Genomic DNA, 21,193 nt, shown 5'->3' with positions numbered 1-21,193 from the left:
ATTAAATTTTTTCTAAATATCTCTAAATTGCAAAGGGATATTAAAATAAATTTTTAGATTACGAGTTATTATTAATCTATTATCCCAAGTATCCAAGCAAAGGAACAATTTTTTAATATTATGGAATCGAAGGATGTTAATTAAATTATTAATAATATTCGTAATTTTCATAATAATTAAATTAACAGTTGAAGCAAAAAGATAACACCGAATATGAAAATACCCATCGAATATCAAATAACTATAATAAAAAGATTATTCTACAATTACTCTTTTACGATAATGGAAATGTCTCGATTAATAACAAAAAATATCATAACTCTTCTAATATTGCTATAAATTCTCCTAAACAATCTTTTGAAAGCATTCAGAAATATCTATCGTCAAATTGAAAAATTTCTCAATAACTTCTATTACTTTTGCTTCTGTCTCCTATGCATAAATGAGACTAGTATGATCAGTATGATCGTGTCCGAGTGTGTAATCGATCATGATCAACGAGAAATCGTGAAAGAATAGATGGTTAGAATAGAGAGTTAATCAGGAACGGTTCAGCGACAGCTCATTAGGGCGGGTTTCGATGGTGTACGATAACGAAAACTCGATGGCTAGAATTTAGGTCGACAGAAATACAAACTGTACACGGTTTCGAGTGGTACCTCGATAGGCGAGTAGTTTACGTCTCTGCTAAATAGTGGTAAGTAGACAGAGCCGTTGACAGGCGACGAGAAGTAGTTATTACATATACAGTCAAAGATTTACTAAGTATCAGGTTATACGTATACGTTCACGTGGGTTGAACGAGGCAAATGGATATAGTCGGACGCGATCGCGTTGCGATAAAGAGGGTGTGTTTGATCTCTGAGCGTGTTAGTGAGTGTAATTTACATGGTAATGAACTTCAGCGACAGAAATAGTTGAAAGAAGTACAAGAGACTTTGAAAGTCTTATGGCAGAATAGATAGAGCGTTTGATTTTTACTAGAATGATTACGGTTCGAATCTTGGAATGTTAAACAAATCTTAGTACTTCGTTTTACAGTGTTTCGTTGGCTATTATAAAAAGAATATTAGTGTATAATAGTGATGTCGCTGTTAAATATTGTATTACATTTAGTGAATTTAGTGTGCAGTTTGGATATCTTAAAAGTTAATGTAAAATAGTGCACTTGAATTCTCTAATCGTAGAATAATGGAAATGAATAGTTGTCACCATAGAATAGTAGCGAGATTGGTGAAAATACTAGTAGAACTGATAAATAATAGAGTACTGACTAATTGTAAACTAAATAAATAATTGTCATTACAAAATAGTGAAATTAAGAGATAGTAGAGCCAATAATAACAGAATTGTGACGAAATGAACGAAATAGAGCGAAATCAAGAAAGAATTGAAATTCCCAATTGGGTAAAAATGATCTTTTATCGCAACGTACAGCGAAAACGACTATACCAAATCCCTTAAAAATTGCAGGGAACGATCTTCGGTAGTAGAAAGATACGATAGACGAACAGAAGACTATAATACAAGAAAAGAGGAAATCCGCGGTAGAGCGGATAGAAAGTAGCGATACACAAGTGTGTTATGCGTCTACAAAGAAGCGAAGAGAGAGATAGTTTCGTGAGAAAGATATAGTACAGCTTCACTGCAAATTCGGTGGGCAACGACGAGTAAAGCTCTCTACCTTTCAACAGTAAACACGCTCCTCATGGTTGCGCTATAGAGGTTCGTTCGATTGCCGCTTATAACACGAGCTTTATATAAACATAAATTTAATCCCGATCCTTTTGCACAATGAGATTAATTAACTAACAATGTTAGTGAATATACTAATGATAAATAATTATAACAATTCTATTGCCTAAACAGCATTTTACTATTTAACAATTTTCGCGTCAAATAGAAAAGTGAAATCATCCGTATAATTTCATTTAATTTAACAATGTTGGTTCAATTACGCAAAGAGATCCAGGAAGATTTATATCCTTGAACAAATTTCTCGAAACATCTTTAAGAATTGATTAAACGAAATAAATTTCGCTCGAATATATTCCAAATCCATCGTATCCGTTTGAAAAATAGTATATAACAGCATACGAAGAATTTATTGCAAAGGAAGAAGAAAGTTTTGATGGGTAGGAAAATAAACCATTATAAATGGTAGTCTACATAGTAAAGGCTGTCGCGCAATCGACGAACCTCCGCGACAGGTTTACCAATATGCACATGTATATACACATGTATGTCTATCGGTAATCGGGGCACAAGTGTACGCAAATATAAGGTGGATCGTAGTTGGAGAGGGCAAAAGGTTGAAAAGGGGAGAGGGACGGAGTAAAGCAACGAGGGAGATACTTAACTACTCGAGCTATTGTCCAACGATCGATTTGCACGTGAGCAGGAGTACTATCTCTCTAATAATAGGCCGATATGCGCGCGCAAGTGCCTGCTCGTGATTTCGTTACGTTGCAAAGGGACCACGAAGAGATTTTTTTATCGAATTTCCAGAAAAAAACCATTATACCGATACACGAACTATATTTACTCCACTTCAATTAAATAAAAAGGAGAACTGTCATATAAATAACCGGAGAGACGTAACCGACCGAAAAATTATCGTCGGTTTCCAAATTATCTAAGGGTGGATATTAAGGATTTAATCAATTCGCGGAATACAGGGTCGTTAAGAAAGGAATGGATGGTTCTAACATTTTGCAGGTAGAAAGAAAATTGTCGAAGAAATTGAAATATATCTTGAATTAGCCTACGAATTAATACAACTTAGACATGTATCTTCAACAATTCTTTTTTTAAGCAAAACGTTCGAACTGTCTATTTTATTTGTAACGTATAGACTGTGGATGTTTGTGCAGGTATGAGTTACAAGCAAGTATAAATGTGCAAGAATGAACGAGAATTAACAGAAATGTGTTATTTTCGATATTTTGTATATATACACTATTTTCGTATCTTTCCTGCATACTAGCTATATTATCTTCACGCTCTACTGGTTCCACTTTGATGACGCTGATAAAAATAAGAACAGCAAGAAGGCTAATATGTATAAATAATTTTCTTTTTGAAACACGACTATCGTTTGCAAAAAACTTCGTTACACCAAACCCGTTGGTCTTGTTGATCGATTGTATCGAAGAATCCTCTAAAAAAAAAAAAAAAAAAAAAAAAAAACTAGAGAATTATAATATCCATAAATCTATAAACATCCACAGTCTAACAGTAACCCTGTATATCCACTCGCTATCTTTTCCACTATTATCCCATAACATGTAAAAAAACAAACACCGGAAATAGTCTAAAAACTGGATTCTCAACCGCCACGATAGGCGTCTCGACGATCGAAAAGCAAAATGTAAATTATCTTTGGTGCAATTATCTTCGACCGACTCCACTGGGGAAGGCCACTCCGTTTTGGATCTGGCGGTAGCAGAAATCCAGTTATAGCCGCGCTTCAGGCGCGAGTAGAGCGGTAAATTCAGATTCGATCCATTAGCGGAATCTCGCTGGGAGAATTAACTGTCCCGGTTCAGGGCTCGAACAATTAACGAGTCCAAAAGGCTGTGAGCAGCCCGCGCCGCGTGTACGCGCGGAATATGCGTGCTGAATAGTGCCGAGCTGATCGAAACCGATCGTCCTTCGATCATCGAAGGTAACTTTGGGGCCAGACTCAAAAACTCCAGGTTACATTAGAGTCAACGAATAGCGTCACTCGATCCTGGCCTCTCGCGACATCGCCAATTTCCGATAGCAAGTTCGAGTTCAAACGGATCTCGAATCTATCGAACCGTGCTACTGGCTGCATCGATTCTTTTGGACGCTGCAACTGCCATGAATTCGTGCACGAGAGAATTTTGAAAGGAAGTAATTATAGTTGCGAATTTTAGTGAAATTTCGAGGAAATTGTCTGGGAAATGTTAAATCTATTTATTTGGAATTTTAGTGTTTCCCTTTCCCAATACTGATTGCCTCGAACAGTTGATATTAATCATATTTTGTCCTATGGTTTTTTCTCTAATTGCAAGGGTGGCGTTAAATATTTCTAGGAAAAAGTAGGCACAACATTTTATATTTTGTTTATTAGTAATAAAGTTTATTAGTAAAGATTTGATAGAATACGTAAGCTTAAAAATAAATAAAATATGCCTTGTATTCTCGCTGTAATGCCTAGAAAATTAATCATAGTATTTTGTAGAATTGAAAATGTGAAACACGAAGAAATGACTTTAAAAATATTCTATCGATCTCAAAGTATCAATTTACAGAGTATTTCTCTTTCCATAAACGCGAAAGGATGAATTTACTATACGTTAAATCCATCCTCTGAAGATTCACCGCAATTATCAGTATATCGATCTCAATATTCCTTAATTACCAAAACTATATTTACTAATAAACAAAATATAAAATGTTGTGCCCCAAAATTTCACTATCACTCTCAAGATAACAACTATAATACCTCTTGGTCAGCGCCAAAGATCGATGACAGCCTTTATAGAGCCATCCCAAACTCTCAACTCGTTAATAAAGATTACAGTGAAAATTTTACTCTGATCTCTTCGATCAGCCACGCAGAATTCCAAGCGTACACGAGGGTACGAAACGTACCAAAGACACGAACACAGAAAGAGAGAAGTTGAGACCGCGGGAGGCACCTTCTCGGTGCGGCCAGCTTCCTAGAAAGATTCGTGACACTCGTGGGTGGCATAAAATCAGATATCAAACTGGGTGCACGTATCTGAACGATCTTCTAAAACGAGGATCGTCTTCCTATAATTTCGGGGAGGGGGTGTTGTGAACCGGGGACAAAACACACGAAAAAGAGGGGGAGGCTAGAAGAAAAGATTTTCTTTTTTTTTTTAGAAGTGACAGAGGATTTCTGGGTGGTCCTACCTTTCACGTCATCGTCCTCGATCGTTGTGCTGCTGTCGGTCGATTCCTTCACCTGAGAGCCATCGCCCTTCTTCGTGATGATGCTCCGACCTGGAGCACGCAGAGCGTTTCAGTAAATCGGCATTGGCTTCATTAGATAATGAGCGGAAATAGTGATTTCAGAGATAGACAAAAGTAGAGAGAGAGAGAGAGAGACAATAACAGAGTGAAAGAAAAGAGATTAGAATAATTGGCAAAAGTAAGGTTAGGCTGGTGGATGTTTGTGGTTAATTTTTGTCTCAAGGACGGACCATAGCGAGAGCACACACTTTGCACGAGGCGATCGCAGGATCGATTTTGAGGATTTTTGGAGGAGTAATTAGGATTCGTTTGAGATTGAAGAAGGTTGAGTTTCTTTTTTTTTTTTTTTAGTAGAGGTTTGGAGACAGTTTTGGTGAAGATTGTTTTTAGCGATCAAGATAGACACGTGTCTTTAGAGGAGGATAGAGAATTCTTGTTGATCCAATAGATCGTTCGATTATTTGTTAGGCTGATTGGAAAATTCTATCGCTAGGTTTTAGCTTTATTTGGCAATTTTCATAAATTACAGCTACGTAATACAGATTTATATATTTTAATTGTCGAAACATGAACTATAGAAATTAACTGTTGCTGGAAATTTCACGTAGAAAATATTTGCAACGGAAGTCGTAGAATTTTAATAATAAAAATTGATGATTCAACGTGCAATCGCAAGACGACAGAAGATTTCATAAATAACAATGATTATTCTATTAAAAATCAATCAATAATATATAACTAACATTAATACGAATTTTATATTGAAGATTAATTAACACAAATTCCAGTTAAAATAATTGATCTCTTTCCTTTCAAAGAACAAAGGCAATAGAATTTCCTAATCAACCTAGATAACGGAAAAGCTGTGAAACAATCGTCAATGAAGTGCATAGAATGACATTCCACTTTGAAATTTCGAGAAATCTGAAATTGTGCTGAAGCGTAGCTGCCATCAACAAGTGCACATTTTCGTATCTTTGTCTTGTAAAAATAGCGAGGCGATATAAAGAAGCCGGAAGAAAATACGTTGAAGAATTGATCGAACCGGTAACGTCGTTGAATACGATCTTGTTTGGGCGCTTCCTTCGAGGAACAAGAATTATTCTATCAGAAGCCGTTCCCGTGGAAACGCGTTCTAAGGAGCAGTAAATGTCGCGGTGAGATTGGAACGAAGTTGAGGCAACAATGGGGGTGAGCGAATGGGAACCACCTATCCTCCATTTACGTGCTTCCTCCTTTCTTTCTTGTTTGACAAAGGACGCTCGTTGATTATGGAACGTCGTCAGAAAATTAAATGTTACAACGGTGCAACAAGAATTTTTCTGTAGAAAGGAGGAAACGTCGTATAAATTCTTTTGAAGGGGACAGAAAATTTGTATTTTAACCCATTCGAGACCGATTTCTAATTGAAAAAATATATTATTAGGTATTATTACGAGATTTGAAGGGTCGTGATGTTGCATTACTTATTTCTTTTTTTTTTTTTTTATTGGAAAATGTGATTTATTCGGAAGATACTTTCATTTCTTGATATTAATGTTTCTTTATTCTTTTATTTATTAATCCTTATTTATTTGGATTAGTCGTTTCTTTGTTAGAAATATTTATAAATACTAAAACAACCGATAATAATTAAAATGGAGAACTCGTATCAAAGCAATAAAAGGATACGAAATAAGCTTCTATATAAATTTTAGAAAAAGTTGTCCAAGAGCCTAAAAATGCACCGTTGTAAATTTAGAAAGTTTCTGTGAAAAATTAAAATTACTTATTTTGATCATTTGAACAATTAATTTTGCACGATATTCTTTGTAATACTTTTTTTAGATGATTTATTTCTCCGACTGTCGACTGACGACGATAACACGAGTTTCTTTCGTGTGATGTAAGTGACGCGTCACCATGGTTTCGAATGGGTTATGCAACGAAATTTCACACGAGTATATCTCGATCGCTAGAATGAATTATAGAGTTGAAATTTGAGAAAGAATCGAGAAAGTATTGAGAAAAAAGACTTCTAGGAGGGAAACCTTCGACGTCGAAGAAACTTCGACTTCGTTCGGTTCCCAGAATGGTCGAAGCGATGTCGACTTTCCATCGAGATCGACGTAACGATACTTGCAAAAGCGTCTGGTGAAAGCTGGTATCTTTAGCAACTCGCCTTATCATGTTATAATTAATAATACGTATAAGGACACGTAACGTTAACTATCTCATCTTCAAGGCAATGAAAATTTCTCATAATTTAACCCTTCCAGAGCCAATTATATCTCTTCTTCGAAAAAATGACTTTTGATGAATTATTACTAAACAGAATACATTTCTTTCAAAGTATTTCGTGAACTAAAAGTAAGATTGTTTTCATGGAAAACAAATATTTTTATTATCTATATTCTACTCATTCTACTCATCAATCATGAAAGGGTTAAAATTCAAAAAAAGAAGCGATTCAATTGACTTCTATCGTTACATCGATCTGCTCATCTACAACAAGAAGATCCTCTATCCAATCGTCCATGCTATTTAATCACAGTTCCACGTTTCCAAAAGATTCGTCAGGCAGGGGACTTTGAAAGACAGACAAGAAATAATCTTAGATGATTATTAGATCTTAACTAAGTAACAGATCAAGTAATCTAACTTTCCAGAGGCAGAAGAAGCTAGACAGAAGATGGATGCAGACCACACAGGAGAAACGAAGAAGAAGAAGAAGAGACAAAGACGAAAGAAGACGCAGAAGAAAGGAACAGGACAGAAAACATGAGAGAGTGAAGGAGAGTGGTTTTTCACAGGTTTTTATGGTGTAGAACGTTAAAACAATGCATCGTGTTCTGCATGCGAGACAAATATCGTGATCAGACAAAATTGGAGCAACTCTGCCGATGCTCTCAAGACGACGTATCGGTGCCAGGAGAAAGGGAAATAAAAAAACAATGGTCCTCTCGTCTTTACCTTCTGATGGCTCCTCTCGAGAGCTCGGCTTCGTTCCGTGCCAGCGAAGCGTCGCAACGTTTCACAAAAACGAAAGAAACAGGGAACAGAATAGAAAGAAAAGAATAATGTGATACCATAATTTGCATGCTGAGCGGCGTGCGTTTGCGTGTCGAAATATTTTCGTTTTTCAGGGGTAGAACATTTTTGCGATGGTGTCGTGGCGAGTTGGGATCGACAAGCCAGATCTTTGGCGGTTTTCTATCTGATTTTTAATTGCTGTATAATTCGTGTCATAGTACGTGTCCGATGAAAGCGCTTTTATTAAAGATTAACTTTTGATAGTTTTATCTGTGTAATATATTCCTCGTGGTTTACATTATTGTATTTCTCAGCTTGTTCGCGGTGTAAATTGTGGAACCAAGTGCTATCGATCGTTGACCAAATTAATCGTTGAGCACCTCAAAATAATTACAACCGATTAAATGATGCTTTAACGGAAAGTTTTACTTGAATTACTCAAAAGTGTTACAATTAATCAACTTCCGAAATAACACAATTATTTGATCAAATAAATTATTAATTACTTCAAGTAATATTAATTGCAACATTAATCGATTAAATGATACTTTCAGGTAATGTACCTCTTCATGATTCGAATTACCATAAACTGATACCCTTCTTCGTCGATTGATATTACGATAAAAACGTAGCTATCCTAGTCCGCTACAAAAATACCATAGCTAGTTGATCAAATTATACATAAATTACTTCAAACAATATTAACTACGATAGTGATCGATTAAATGGACATTAGAGAACAATTCTGCCCCGTAATTTGAATTACAATAAAGTGCTACCTACTACAATTTTCATGGTCGAGCCATTCCACGATAAATAACACAATCGTTCATCTGCCCTACAGATAACAAAAACGCAATTCTCCTGAAACAACTGGCTGAAGGAATATCATGCTAAAGAATTCATCGGTGAGTGTCAATTTATGGTAACTCGTCGGTAGGAGCATGGTGGTTTCCGAAAGCTTCCACGAGGCGTGTCCTAACCACTCCCCTAACTCATAAAAAAAAAGAACACCCCTTAACCTTGCTTCCACCTTCCAACGAGCGCCTTCCCTCCCATCCTATCCAAAATTCATTACTCAACCCGAATTGAAACGGCCGTTATCCGGAAGCTTTCACGGGCTTCACCGGTGCTCCCATTTTTTTCAATGAAAACTAAGGAAAAATATTTTTACGTAGATAGGAACCTGGGAAATAACAGTGGCGAAAACGCGCGATTCTCTCCACCCTCTCGTCACAAAGGGCGAAAAGAAAAATTGAATCACGCGAGAGAAGGCAATTATTGCGAATGTGCGAGTCGCCTCGAAGAAGGCGAATCGTTCTTGTACGCGCCTCTTGAATAATTTACCGCTGGGAAATGTTGGGAGGAAAAATGGCGGGAAAGGGTGGAGGGCACTCGGTTCCGACGTTGGTATAAATATAACGAATGAAACTCTTCCCCGGCGTATAATATCCGTGTACTTTCGGGGTTGAACTCGAGTTACCGGAAACCTCACGACTTCCACGCGGTCCGCACGGTGTTCTTATCTACTTCCGCCACCAGGCTTCGCTTCCGCCGAGGCAACACCGTTTCGCCGTTTCCTATGATTTTATCCTTTCCTTTATTTTAATGTTCTGTTTTTTTTACTACGTTATTACGGCTAATATCGCGTAATTGGTATTACCAATGAATTAACGTCAAGGATATAACGTATAATAAATATAATATCGCGTATGATTGTTAGGGGCATACATAAGGCACTTGTATAATTGTCCGTAGACACGAAAATTGAATTTGTTAATACCTTGCACTTTTTTCGTCTGTTTTTTCATTTTAATGATAAAGCTTTGAGAAGTACGTCGAGATGTTCTTGGATTTTTTGAAGGATTAGCCAATAAACAAGAAGACTCGCATATAAACCCAATTTGCCTGTGAAGGATTAATTATTGTAGTAGTATTTATCAATGTACAACGAAATAAAGTTAAAATATACTTCTTATGATACTGGTCGAGATTTTATTCATTCACATAACAGGCGTAAATATCTAATTAATTTTAATAGATCGTTATATGTTCTTTTCTTATTAAGTAAGAGGATTATGTACTTAAACAAACGAAGTAGAAAAGAAAAAATAATACAAGTAAATTAAATAGGAAATAGAGATACCAGTCGATTCCAGAACGATTATTTTATCAAAAATAAAATTCATAGAAATGAAATTGCACGCATTAAATTTTCTAAAAATAGTTTCTATCATATCTTTGTAGAAGCTTATGTCTCCTATATGTGAACACGGAGAGATATAATGGGAAATAACACTTCCACCAGGTATTCGTGAAATATAGGTAAAGTTTCGAAATGGAATTTTCATCGGTTCTTCGGAAAGTTTTAAAACTTAAAGGGAGGAGGTCTCTGTCAGAAATCGAGCGGAAACTCGTTGCCTCGACGCGAAGGAACCTCGTAAACGGACGTTTGGTGTGAAAACGACCCTTTCCGCCGTGCTGCCTTTCCGTTGATAAGAAATGCGAGCAACGGGGCTAGACAGCGGAGAAGCAGGCGTGAAACGAAATAAAAAAGAAAGCGAAGCAGAAAGCGCAGCCATGCCAAATGCGACGCGAGAACGATTGTTCGTGCGGAACATTCCTGTCTCGAGTCTCGTTCTGAAATTGTTCGTTTAGAAATCACCTTATTCTCTATGAAATAATTTGCAAATTGTTTCCATTCCGACTCAGACAGTGGAAAATCTCGTTCCTTTAATTTCGGGATAATTTTCCCACGAACAAACAGATGGTATTTTTTTTCTCTAAAATCTAGACGATTTTCCTATGGATTGCTAAATCTTTAATTTATTAATTTAACTGTATATATGATATGTGTTGTTCTTGAATCATTCAGATCTTTCTATTAAAATCTAGCCGCATCGATAATTTTTTCGAATGCAAGTTTTTGTGACTCGGCATATTTTTATTTTAAAAATCTATTGTTAATATTCTATTCTAATTGAAATATTCTATTCTAAAAATTTCGTAGCCGGCTCGATCCTCCGATTCGGTATTCATCAATCAAACTTCAAGGCTAAATTCCCCCACTGCGTCTCCGACATTACGTGCCACAGAAATTCTAACATAGAAATTTTACACGCGTGCCATAAGCGGCGATAAAATCGTTAGCAGCGGAAATCTGTCGACTTCTCAAGCTTCTCAAGCTACAGCTAGCGGTAAGGATGATGCAAGGAAGAAGTAGTGGGGGATCGAAATCAATCATGATGATAATAATCGAACAGAGAATCGGCCTAATTGTTTAGAACAGCATAACAGAACGATCGACTCGATTGTATCGGAATTTCCTACGAACTGTATCGTTTGTTGTTCGATTAGAGCCGTGTAAGTCCAATTCCTACGTATATGTATCATATGTATATGTGTATGAGTGAGTGATGTGCAAGCACAGCTTATCGTTTATCGATTAGATGCATCTTCTTTCGGTTAAGAGGCGTCGAAAGAGCTTTCTTTCTTTATTATTATTATTATTATTATTTTTTGATATTGTTCAGAGATGAAGGGTGTGTCCTTGCACCTCCGACCCACTTCGCGTTACCTTGTCAAAAAAATCAGTCAGATTAAGAAATATAGACAGACAGAGAAAGGGAGGAAGGTATTATATAGAGAGAGTAAGAGAGAACGATTGGTCTCGTTTGCTCGCGTTCTCTCGTCCGGAAAAACCGAATTCGCTCGGAGATTCATGGATTCGTTCCCGACGCAGAATTCATGAATTCTTTTTTGCCGCTCGGAAATTTATGGACTCGTTCCTGGTTTATATTTATCCATACATATATATCTACGTATATATATGCATACATATATACATGTCGTATGTACACACGTAACGGAGGACGTGTGTTAAATATAAAAGTACCTTCACATAAATTCCGATGGCGTTTAGGGGTCTCGTCGACACCTCGAGATTTATCGATTCGATGAATTTTCAAGAGGCCGTGCCGAAATCTTGTGGAACATCGAAAAAAGAGATTCTCTCGAGAAAGAAACTCGATGACCACGATATACACGTGCACGAGCATTTAGAAGAATAAGGAGACTGTAATTGGGGATAAGAAGCAATCCCGGCTTATAAATTTGTCTCACATTTAATAACGATTCCCGAGATTCGAGTTAACGTCTTTTTCTTTCACTTTTTAGAAACTAGAACGACTCTACGACACTGCTCGTTCTTGAAAATAACGAAATATTTTCCACGTTTTCTACAGCTACTGTTATTTATTGAAGCGACGTTTAAGACGGTTATCGAACATCGGTAAATATCGTTGACCAATTCTCAATCGTTCAGCACACGAATAATCCAACGGATACGTTTTCGTTTATTTTCTTATCGATTTTCGATTATCGATAGCCAGATGAAGATGCAGAAATAATTTTAGGGAGGAAGAAAAGGGTGAAGAGAGAACGCGAGCTACGAGTAAATGCTTCGTTTATCATTTCATCGAAGAATTATGAATGAAACGACGCGATTCATAATGTCGATCGATCGATGATCGTCTCACGGGGATCGTAGCTGAAGGAGAAAGCAGATGGTTTCTTAGCTTTGATCCTGAAAGAAGAAATAACGATGAACGTTTTTCGAGAGAGAAAAAGCGGTTACAGGTACGTAATGTATCCAGCGATCTTTTCCTTTTTTTTTTTGCAATTTTTTCTGAGGGATAGAAAGCAGCTTTGTTTCGTTTCCTTCACGTAGAAACGTTGATTGTTCTCTCGAACGTTGGCCATTCTTGATCGCGACCTATCGCGATGACGAAACATTAAAACGTAGAATTCTCTTTTCACTGAAATGATCGTGCTTTGTGAATCGATCAAATTTGTGAGTGAAGTTTGTGACTTCGATTCTGTGACGAATGGCCGAACGAACGAACGAATGAAGGAACGACCTAATGGCTGATTTGGCTGATAAGAGAAATCGTGATGAAGAAGCCTGGGGACGGACTGCGATGACGAAGTAACGTTACAACGATGTTCATCATTTTGCTCTTTTTCACTTATCTTTCCATTAATTAAATTTGTTTATTATTGTTGCGTAGAATTGGACGTAGAATTGATTAATTTCAATATATAATTTAATTTTAGTTTATATTTATAGAAAAGTTCGATAATTTCGAGTCTTTCCTTGCGCCAGTGATGTACAGAAATTTTCACAGCAAGATCCTTTACTTTATATTTTAAAAGCGATATTTTAAAGTAATCTTAATTAATTATTCAACGGTGTTTATTTATTTTACTGTCCTCCTTCCTTGTACTCGTCATACTCTTTTTGGAACATCGCTTTTGGAACATAAAGTGAAAAATCTATCTAAAGCTTTCACGTATCACTGTATCATAGATTGTGGGACATTTGCCTAATTGCAAAAATTTAGCTATGGTAATTATACGCTAATACGGTGGTGATAGCGTTAAGGGAAAGTAACGTTCTCGAAATGGAGCATCGAAAGAATAATTAGAAAAAAGGGGAAGGAGAAAAAAAAAGAAAAAGAGGATATCGAAGATCGAAATGCAGAGTTACGGCGCAATTAGATAAACTTAATTAAACTTCCGGGGAAATGGAATCGGCAAAATGAACGACAGACTCGAAAGACAATACCTCGAAGTTAATTATACGTTGGTTGCCCTAAAGCACTTTGATTGAAAGAGTAAAAGAGAGGAGAGGTGAAAGATCGCGAGAGGTGAAAAAAAGGAAACGAATGATCGTTCGCTGTCTTCGAGTTGGTAATTGAAACAAATTGCCAACGACGCGGCAGCGGGGGCCGTCACTCTCGTTTCTACACCGACTTCAGGAAGGAAATAGTTACATGGTAATGAAAGTATTTGATATTTCGCGCGATAACCGCCGCGACTCGCACGCAAACCTCGAGAAAACTCGCTCGGTTTCATTTCTAAACCGTTACGAATTTTCATTGTTAACGAGAACTCCCCTTTTAGATTAGAATCGGTATTTCGAGCTTTAAATTATTCGTAGACAGCCATACAAATATAATAACACATGCTGCCATTACGAGCTATACGAAGAATTTTTCGAAAAAGCGATTTGAGTTAGTAATATAAAATTTTGTATAATTTAATTCGAGTTTTATATTATCGATTTGAATATTGTAATTTAGTTCAGAAATAAGAGATCTTCTATAATCTAATTCGGGGATTAGAGTATCAATCATAATATCAATTCTCAATTTCCTAAATTTTGAATTCGAAATAACAAGTGCTTGGAATAATCAAGCTTTATAATATTCAAAGAAAAATATAATATTACTTTTAGATTAAGTTTAGCCGCAACCTTTTAAGCATTCAATTACATTAAAGTTTATGATTATTTTTTCGTTCAATTTCCATCATCCTTTGTAAAGTAAGATACTTTTACATTGAATAAATGAAGCTAGTCTTTAGAGCAGGAGTTATCCTTTTCTTCAATTTCCAACTATCCTTTTAAAAAGTTATCCTCTAAACTTTAAACTAGTAAAGTAATTCTTTTCGCTACTTTCTATCTTATTTTTTAACATAAGCTACCCTTGTATTAAACGAAATTAACGTTCAGTTTTCCGTAATTTCCACGGTTGTTAAACTAATTTAACCTCGGGTTAAATAAAACATAGCTATTCTTTTCAACGATAAGATAATCTGCATTTTCATTTTCATCTTTACTCTTTCGAATATTCCACGTTCGAACGTTACCTTCCGAATATCACCTAGAATCTCATTCCAACAAATATCCATCTTAATTCGCAAGAAAAAAAAAAAAAAGAAATTCCTATATAAAAATATTTTTTCATTTTCCACGAATCATCCCATGACCTATTTTTCACCGTCACGTGTTACCAACACGTATTTGCCTACGTGAAAACAGACGAATTGTCCCCCTTGTAGTGTCCTACCTGATTCTACTTCGAGCATGAAGTGTCCCCGACGATGTGTCTTTTTTTCTTTTGCGTATTTTTTGCGGTATATATATGTATTATATAGACGCAACAATAAAAAATATATAGACAAAGAGATCGTAAGATTGAGAACAAAAATAAGAAAAAATAGGTAAACGAGACAAAAAGAAAAAAAAAGAGAATCAACAGAATTACACACAGGCTCTATAATCAGACAGTGATAAATCGTGTCTTTTGGGGGGGGGGGGGGAGGGGGAGCAAAAAGTGGCGTTCGTATCGCGTTCCGGGTGTCGTCTCTACGGATGCAAGATGCTCATCTACTATTCGACTAAGTTCTGGGTGAAAGATCGTAGCATTCTAGGGGAACTTTTGCAGATGTATACATTAGTGTATAATATTGATGTGTTTGTAGAGAGGCTGCAAGTACACGCGTGTCACAGATACGCGTACTTGCCTCCAGATGCACATTTGGCACGTTGTATGACTTGTATATACGTATATCGAGCATCTAGATTCAAGACGGCTATATCAAAAGGGAATCGTTTTGTATACAAACGTACATAATATACAGACATGTATTTGCATATAATAGATATTCATACTTTGTATTTTGGAACTTTTAGCAGAAATTTGTCTTTTTCGCTCTTTTTTCTCTATTCTATACTTTCTAACATTCAATATCATTTTTAACTAATTAAAATCTACTAAGTATTATTCGTATAATTTTGATTAAGTATTTCAATGTCGAATTAGATTAGAAAATATTCGATTGGCATTGTCACGAGGAATATGAATGAGCAATGAGAATATTCCTTTCTTTTGGTCAAAAATATGGATGTTTCACGCGTCGTTCCAAAATGTGCGGCATGAATGCAAAGACAAATAGAAAAAAAGTGGGGCACGGGTTGTGTGTTTCGCATTTCGCTGATGTCTCGTTGACAGAGTAGAGGCGCTACAAAGTGGTCAGCAATACTAAACGCACAATAATCATTCGTAGGCATTATTCGCCAGTGGACCTAAACAGTTGTGCTCGACACGGTCACGCGATATCTCGTAAATAATACTTGAGTTCCCTCCTCTGATTACATATCCAGCGAATTCGCGAGGAAGATCGGTCAAATTATAATTTCTTTTTCATTTTATTTTCTAGAAATAATATCTTTCGAATTTTCCTTCCGCTAAATTGTTTTCTAAATTTAACCTTCGTTCGATATCATCGAATTCTAAGTGATCTACTAAAGTTCAAGTTGAATTACTTAATTTTAGAGTTTCAATTTGCATTTTATAGGATATAAAGAATTTCTCGCGTAAAATGTAGAATTCAAATAATCTAACTGAAATATAACTGAATTATTATAGTCTATATATTTATGGCTCAACGATACCAAACGATGGTTAAAAATAAAAAAGAAAAAAACAGGAAAATTTGTTCATTTCGTGAATTGAGCAAATTCAAAGATTTTCTCACTTCGTAATCGACACGCCGATTCGTAAACGAAACGTATAAAAATACAAAGAAACAAACGATGAAATGAACGAATGATTGGTGACGATCAATGATTCCTCGCTGATAGTGATCCACCAGATCTTACGGATCGTTAGAAACGCTCAAACTTTCTTACAGTGTTGGAAGTTAGAACGGTCGTCTGACACTTTGATCACCCGTTGATCGAACTTTTGCTATTGGGAATGCGCTTCGAAGCGACGAAGCATGACTCTGATGATCGTCGTTCGGATATGATGAGAAGAAAACTGCTTGAGTCCACTGTGACGACGATTCGCGTTACCCAGAACTTCGAAACGATCGTTCTCGTCGGAATTAGATTTATTAGAAATAAACAAAAAGAAAAAAAAAAGAAATATTATTAATAAAAAAAAATATTATTAACACGATGCAATTTCTGGATAACGCAGCACAGTCCTTGCAGGATATGAGGTGCGAGCCAAGTGCATCGACTATGAGGTACACGATGTGTGAATGAATTATCATGATAATTTATTGTACTAGTGTGCAGAGCGAGCGAGGATGAAATTTGTCGAAAATATTTAAGAAGAACTGATGAGTTCGATCCGGTGAAATTATTACGATTGTGAGAAGCAATTTGTGCATTGGGCACAGAAAAGAGAAATTTTTGTTGATGTTGCCAATGAGAACGAATAGTTCCAGGGAGATTTTGGGGGTAAATTTCATCTCGCTGCTCCGGTAGTTCAAGTCTAGAGGCGGGGATCAACGCAAGGGGCTCTAATTCGTTCGGTGCACGAGCAGGAATGATTTGCGGTGCTTCATTTCGTGGCCACCGTTACTACATTTTACGTCTGTTTCAACTCTTTAATTTCCACCGATCTTTCTGTGGCAGTTTTATTCGACGACTCTTTCGAATAATCGAAAGGCTAAATTGTGCCGAATTTCCAATGGATCTCGATCGAAAGAGAAGTAATTGTTATTCAAAGAAAAAAGTAAATGACAAACAAATCATAATGAAAATTTTCTCTAATTCTCTCCCAGAGATTTTACTCAACGATCCCTTTGGAGTAATTGAAAAACTTCAGTTCAACTGAATTTTTAATAGAATTCGATCGGAGAAAGACTAACCGTGTTTTACAGCAAGAAATAGACCAATAACTTTTTAGTTCCACGTCGTTCTTCCAATCTTCTCTAATTCCTCCACCGAAATTTGATTTTACGATCCTCTCTGACAATTGAAATCTAAACTGAGCTGAATTTTGAATACCGTTCGATCGAAATAAAGCTACCTGTAGATGTGTACATCCCCCTACCCAAAATATACAGCACAAGGTATTACACACTGATTCCCATAAAATCTTCATTCTATTTGACAATTCCACTTTCAAAATATTCTTTAAAGAGAGAGAGAGAGAGACATAAAAAATAGCGTCGTTTTATTTCCTTGAAAAATCGGGAAGCCCCTGGGAAACCAGCTCTGTCCTCGCTGTTAAATATCCCTGAACCCTCTTTCATCAACTCCGACGCTTCACCGAAATCAGTGCGTAACACCTAGGCCGGGTCCCCTATTAAGCCCTGCCATTGTAGCGGTGGGTCGTAAACACTCGCGTTTGTCGTGGAAACAAAAGGGGGAAGCATCCAGCCTGTTAACTCCACCCTCGGTAAAACAAGTAGGGTGGCCGTGTCTTTTAATAAGTGAAATAAAAGTGTGTGCACGGGGCCACGTAGTGAAGCACCTTTTGAAATGAACGAAAGATCTGCTGAACAGAACTTTTATAAAAATATATACACATATATAAATATAAATATAATTGTATATATATGTATATATACATACAGAAGAGGGGGAGTTTATAAGTTTATAAACGGGGAGTGAGAGAAGAGAGACGAGGTGGGTTTTTATGGGTTATGAATTCTGGAATATAAACAGAGAATACAGAATATATAAACAGAGAACGAGTATAGGTACACAGAGAGAGAGAGACAGAGACAGAAAGAGAGAGAAAGAGAGAGAAACATGTATAATCGGGGGGTTCGAGGGTGAAAAAAGAGAGACATATAGTCGATAGTGTCGTTTAGAGAAAGATAAAGACAGACGATAAGGTCGGGTAGGGTTGTGGGCGTAAAAATTTAATGGGAGATATAAAAGTACTGTCTGTCGTGGTCCATGAAGCGCTGAAGAGGGCCGGAGGTACTTACCCTGTGCATCATACTTACTGGAAAAGTTCCTCGTCGCCAACATGGTCGTCAGAATAGCGCCCTGCGGACAAAAAAGAATACCGGCCACGATTATTCCTCTTTTACGTTAATCGAGAGGACCAAGGAGAGAGAGAGAGAGAGAGAGAGAAGAGCAAGAAACACGACTCGCTTAACTTTAACCGGGAGAGGAAGTCGTACGAACGGTTGAACGAAAGTTAATCGCGCGAGATAAGCTGCTCGACGGTTTTTCATGTTTTATCGCCGCGGCGAGTTTCAGAGATCAAGGAATGAAGATTGGGAGCGCGGCAATGGCTTGTTAATTGGAAGCAATTTAGATTTGTGTTTCGTGCTCTTGTACGTGACTATACGATTAACTTATGAGAAGCTCGATATACCTCGAGCGATTGAGAAGATCAACTACGGTGTTTGAAAACTTCTTTGTTTCAGTACTTAATCAGATCACATGATTAATATATGTTTTCTGCGAAAATGACTCATTTCGATGGAATTACTCAATTTTGTTTCTGCGGTGAACTCGGCTTAGATGAGCAATTCAAGAAACACACATAAATAGTAAGTAACTCGACCTTTATTGCTCATTTCAGCTAACCCTCCAGTCGATAAAGAAAATTCCATTCTTTTTATTACGCGATCTTTCAACCTGACCAAAGCCATCGAGTCTTTTGACTACAACATTATTCGGTACTATATAAATATTTCAAAGAGTATAAAAGCATTCTAAAAGATTCGATCAATCACACGAGAATAAATCCTACCTCTGTAATTACACAAGCTTCCAACCTAACCCAACAAAAAAATCATCGAACATCAATCAACGAGATAACAGTTTGAAAGACAGTTCTAAGATTTCTGACCATCCAATCATTAATCAATTTCACTTTTCCGAATGATGTAACTCGAACGTTCAAGTTCTCCATTGCAAGTTTCATTCAACAAAGGATAAAAATTTGAAAGAAAACTCCAAGAGATCCGTATTTGAATAGCCGAAAGACTCGACTGGAGCTCGATCATGCCAATTTCTCGAGAACAAACGACGATCTCGCACAGACACACGTGCAAACGCGAACGAACGCAGTCGTTCAGCGCAGCTTCTTTGTACGGCGGCTGATGGTACTTCCGGTCTTTGGTATTGCACGTTATTACAACGGTGAACTTTGGACCTGGAGACACTCGATCCCGTCTGCACGTCGGTTTTCCAACGATAATTCCCTCACGCTCGAGAAATTCTATCGTTATCGGTATTCCAAACGTTGAACGACGATCCAACGAACATATACCACGTTGGACGAGGCACACGGATCGATAGATTAATAGCCCGCCATTAATTCGCGTCCCGAGTGTCTTTTATCTAAATTAAACGCCCACTCTCGCTTATCGACCTGTTACTCGTCGTATTAAACGATATTGCGCGGAATCGTGTCCTTTAAAAGATGGAAGTCGCTTTAAAGAGACGAAGGAAACGAAATGTTTTATTCATCGACCTCTGCTAGATAGCAAGTGGCTTCTTTTTTAATGTACGTATTCCTTTGGAGTAGAGAGGCCTTGTTAGATCATATATTAAATACATTTCGATAATTACGTCGATCCAGAGTTAAATGCAATTATCGGCAAAAGTGGAAACGTATTTGATGGAATCGCTTTTTTTAATGGCTGCTTATGATCGTGATTACATAGGAATGAATTTGTTAGACTTCAATGAACGTCGTTTCTCAATTTCTTTCCATTTCTTTTTTCTTTTCTACGTACTCACGAGGTAGATAACGAGCTTACGTATTATTCTTGAATATATCATGTAGAATTATTTTTCGTTCGGGGATTTGAATTTATGCGTTTCTGCATGCGAGATAATCATGTTATTGGCTTTTTGCTCGATCCCTAATTGATTATAATTTCTACAATTATCAATACGACAATATCATAAATACATTACATGATGATAAATAATAATTAAACGATGAAAAAGGACTTGACTTCGAAATTCGAGAGAGAAAAGCTGGCGTTATAAAATTGTCGTGAACATCCAATAAAATGCGCATAGAAGTTAACGTCATTCAAAGAGAACAAGATGAACATCGATCTTTGCCGACCGGAAGGATTCATTTATCTGTTGCAAGATTTTATAAAACTTAACTTCCCTTTAACTTGAACAAAACGATATTTATAACATCTTCGATACTTAACGTCTCACGATTCACGCAATTCCATAACCTGTTCAATTTACAAGCCAACTTGCTATATACGATAATATGATTTCCTGAATAAATACGCTTTCCTCTAACGTCCATCGTAATATGATAAACGTATCAATTTTTATCAGATTTACCAATAGAATTACATGCTCGGTATGTCTCTACAAAGAGCCGACAAACAGGTTGATTACCTTTAAATAAGCAAATAATTAAACAAGAAAATGACTAGGGCACACGGACTAGTTTCAGGCCGACTTTCTCGAAAACCGGAAGCGTAGAAGAGGAGAGGGTGGCGACAAATACGAGCGAACTAAAGCAAACAGAGCTAATAAGAGTGGCGTCGATGCAACGTTTGACGTATCGTTCGAGCATCCAGAAAATATTTACGACAAATATTTGCCGGCAGAACAATCGATTTCGATTAG

The 21,193-nt window shown here is 36.8% G+C and overlaps 1 protein-coding gene across 40 annotated transcripts in view; it reads right to left on the bottom strand.

Annotated features, from left to right (window-relative positions):
• Positions 1 to 21,193, bottom strand: part of LOC126914150 (calcium/calmodulin-dependent protein kinase type II alpha chain) — a 157,345-nt gene that overhangs the window by 40,762 nt on the left and 95,390 nt on the right. For 19 of the 40 annotated variants that reach the window (XM_050717703.1, XM_050717719.1, XM_050717688.1 and 16 more), the window contains exons 10-11: positions 18,559 to 18,619; positions 4,909 to 4,998 (exon numbers count right to left, since the gene is read on the bottom strand). In XM_050717703.1, coding sequence (XP_050573660.1) covers positions 4,909 to 4,998; positions 18,559 to 18,619 — 151 coding nt within the window. The remainder of the gene's footprint in view (positions 1 to 4,908; positions 4,999 to 18,558; positions 18,620 to 21,193) is intronic. The other 21 variants (XM_050717689.1, XM_050717693.1, XM_050717699.1 and 18 more) reach the window with 3 other exon arrangements.

This window comes from Bombus affinis, chromosome 3, assembly GCF_024516045.1.
Source record: "Bombus affinis isolate iyBomAffi1 chromosome 3, iyBomAffi1.2, whole genome shotgun sequence".
Taxonomy (NCBI): domain Eukaryota; kingdom Metazoa; phylum Arthropoda; class Insecta; order Hymenoptera; family Apidae; genus Bombus; species Bombus affinis.
Note: the sequence above shows the minus strand (reverse complement) of the source record. Positions and strands in the feature narration are given on the sequence as shown.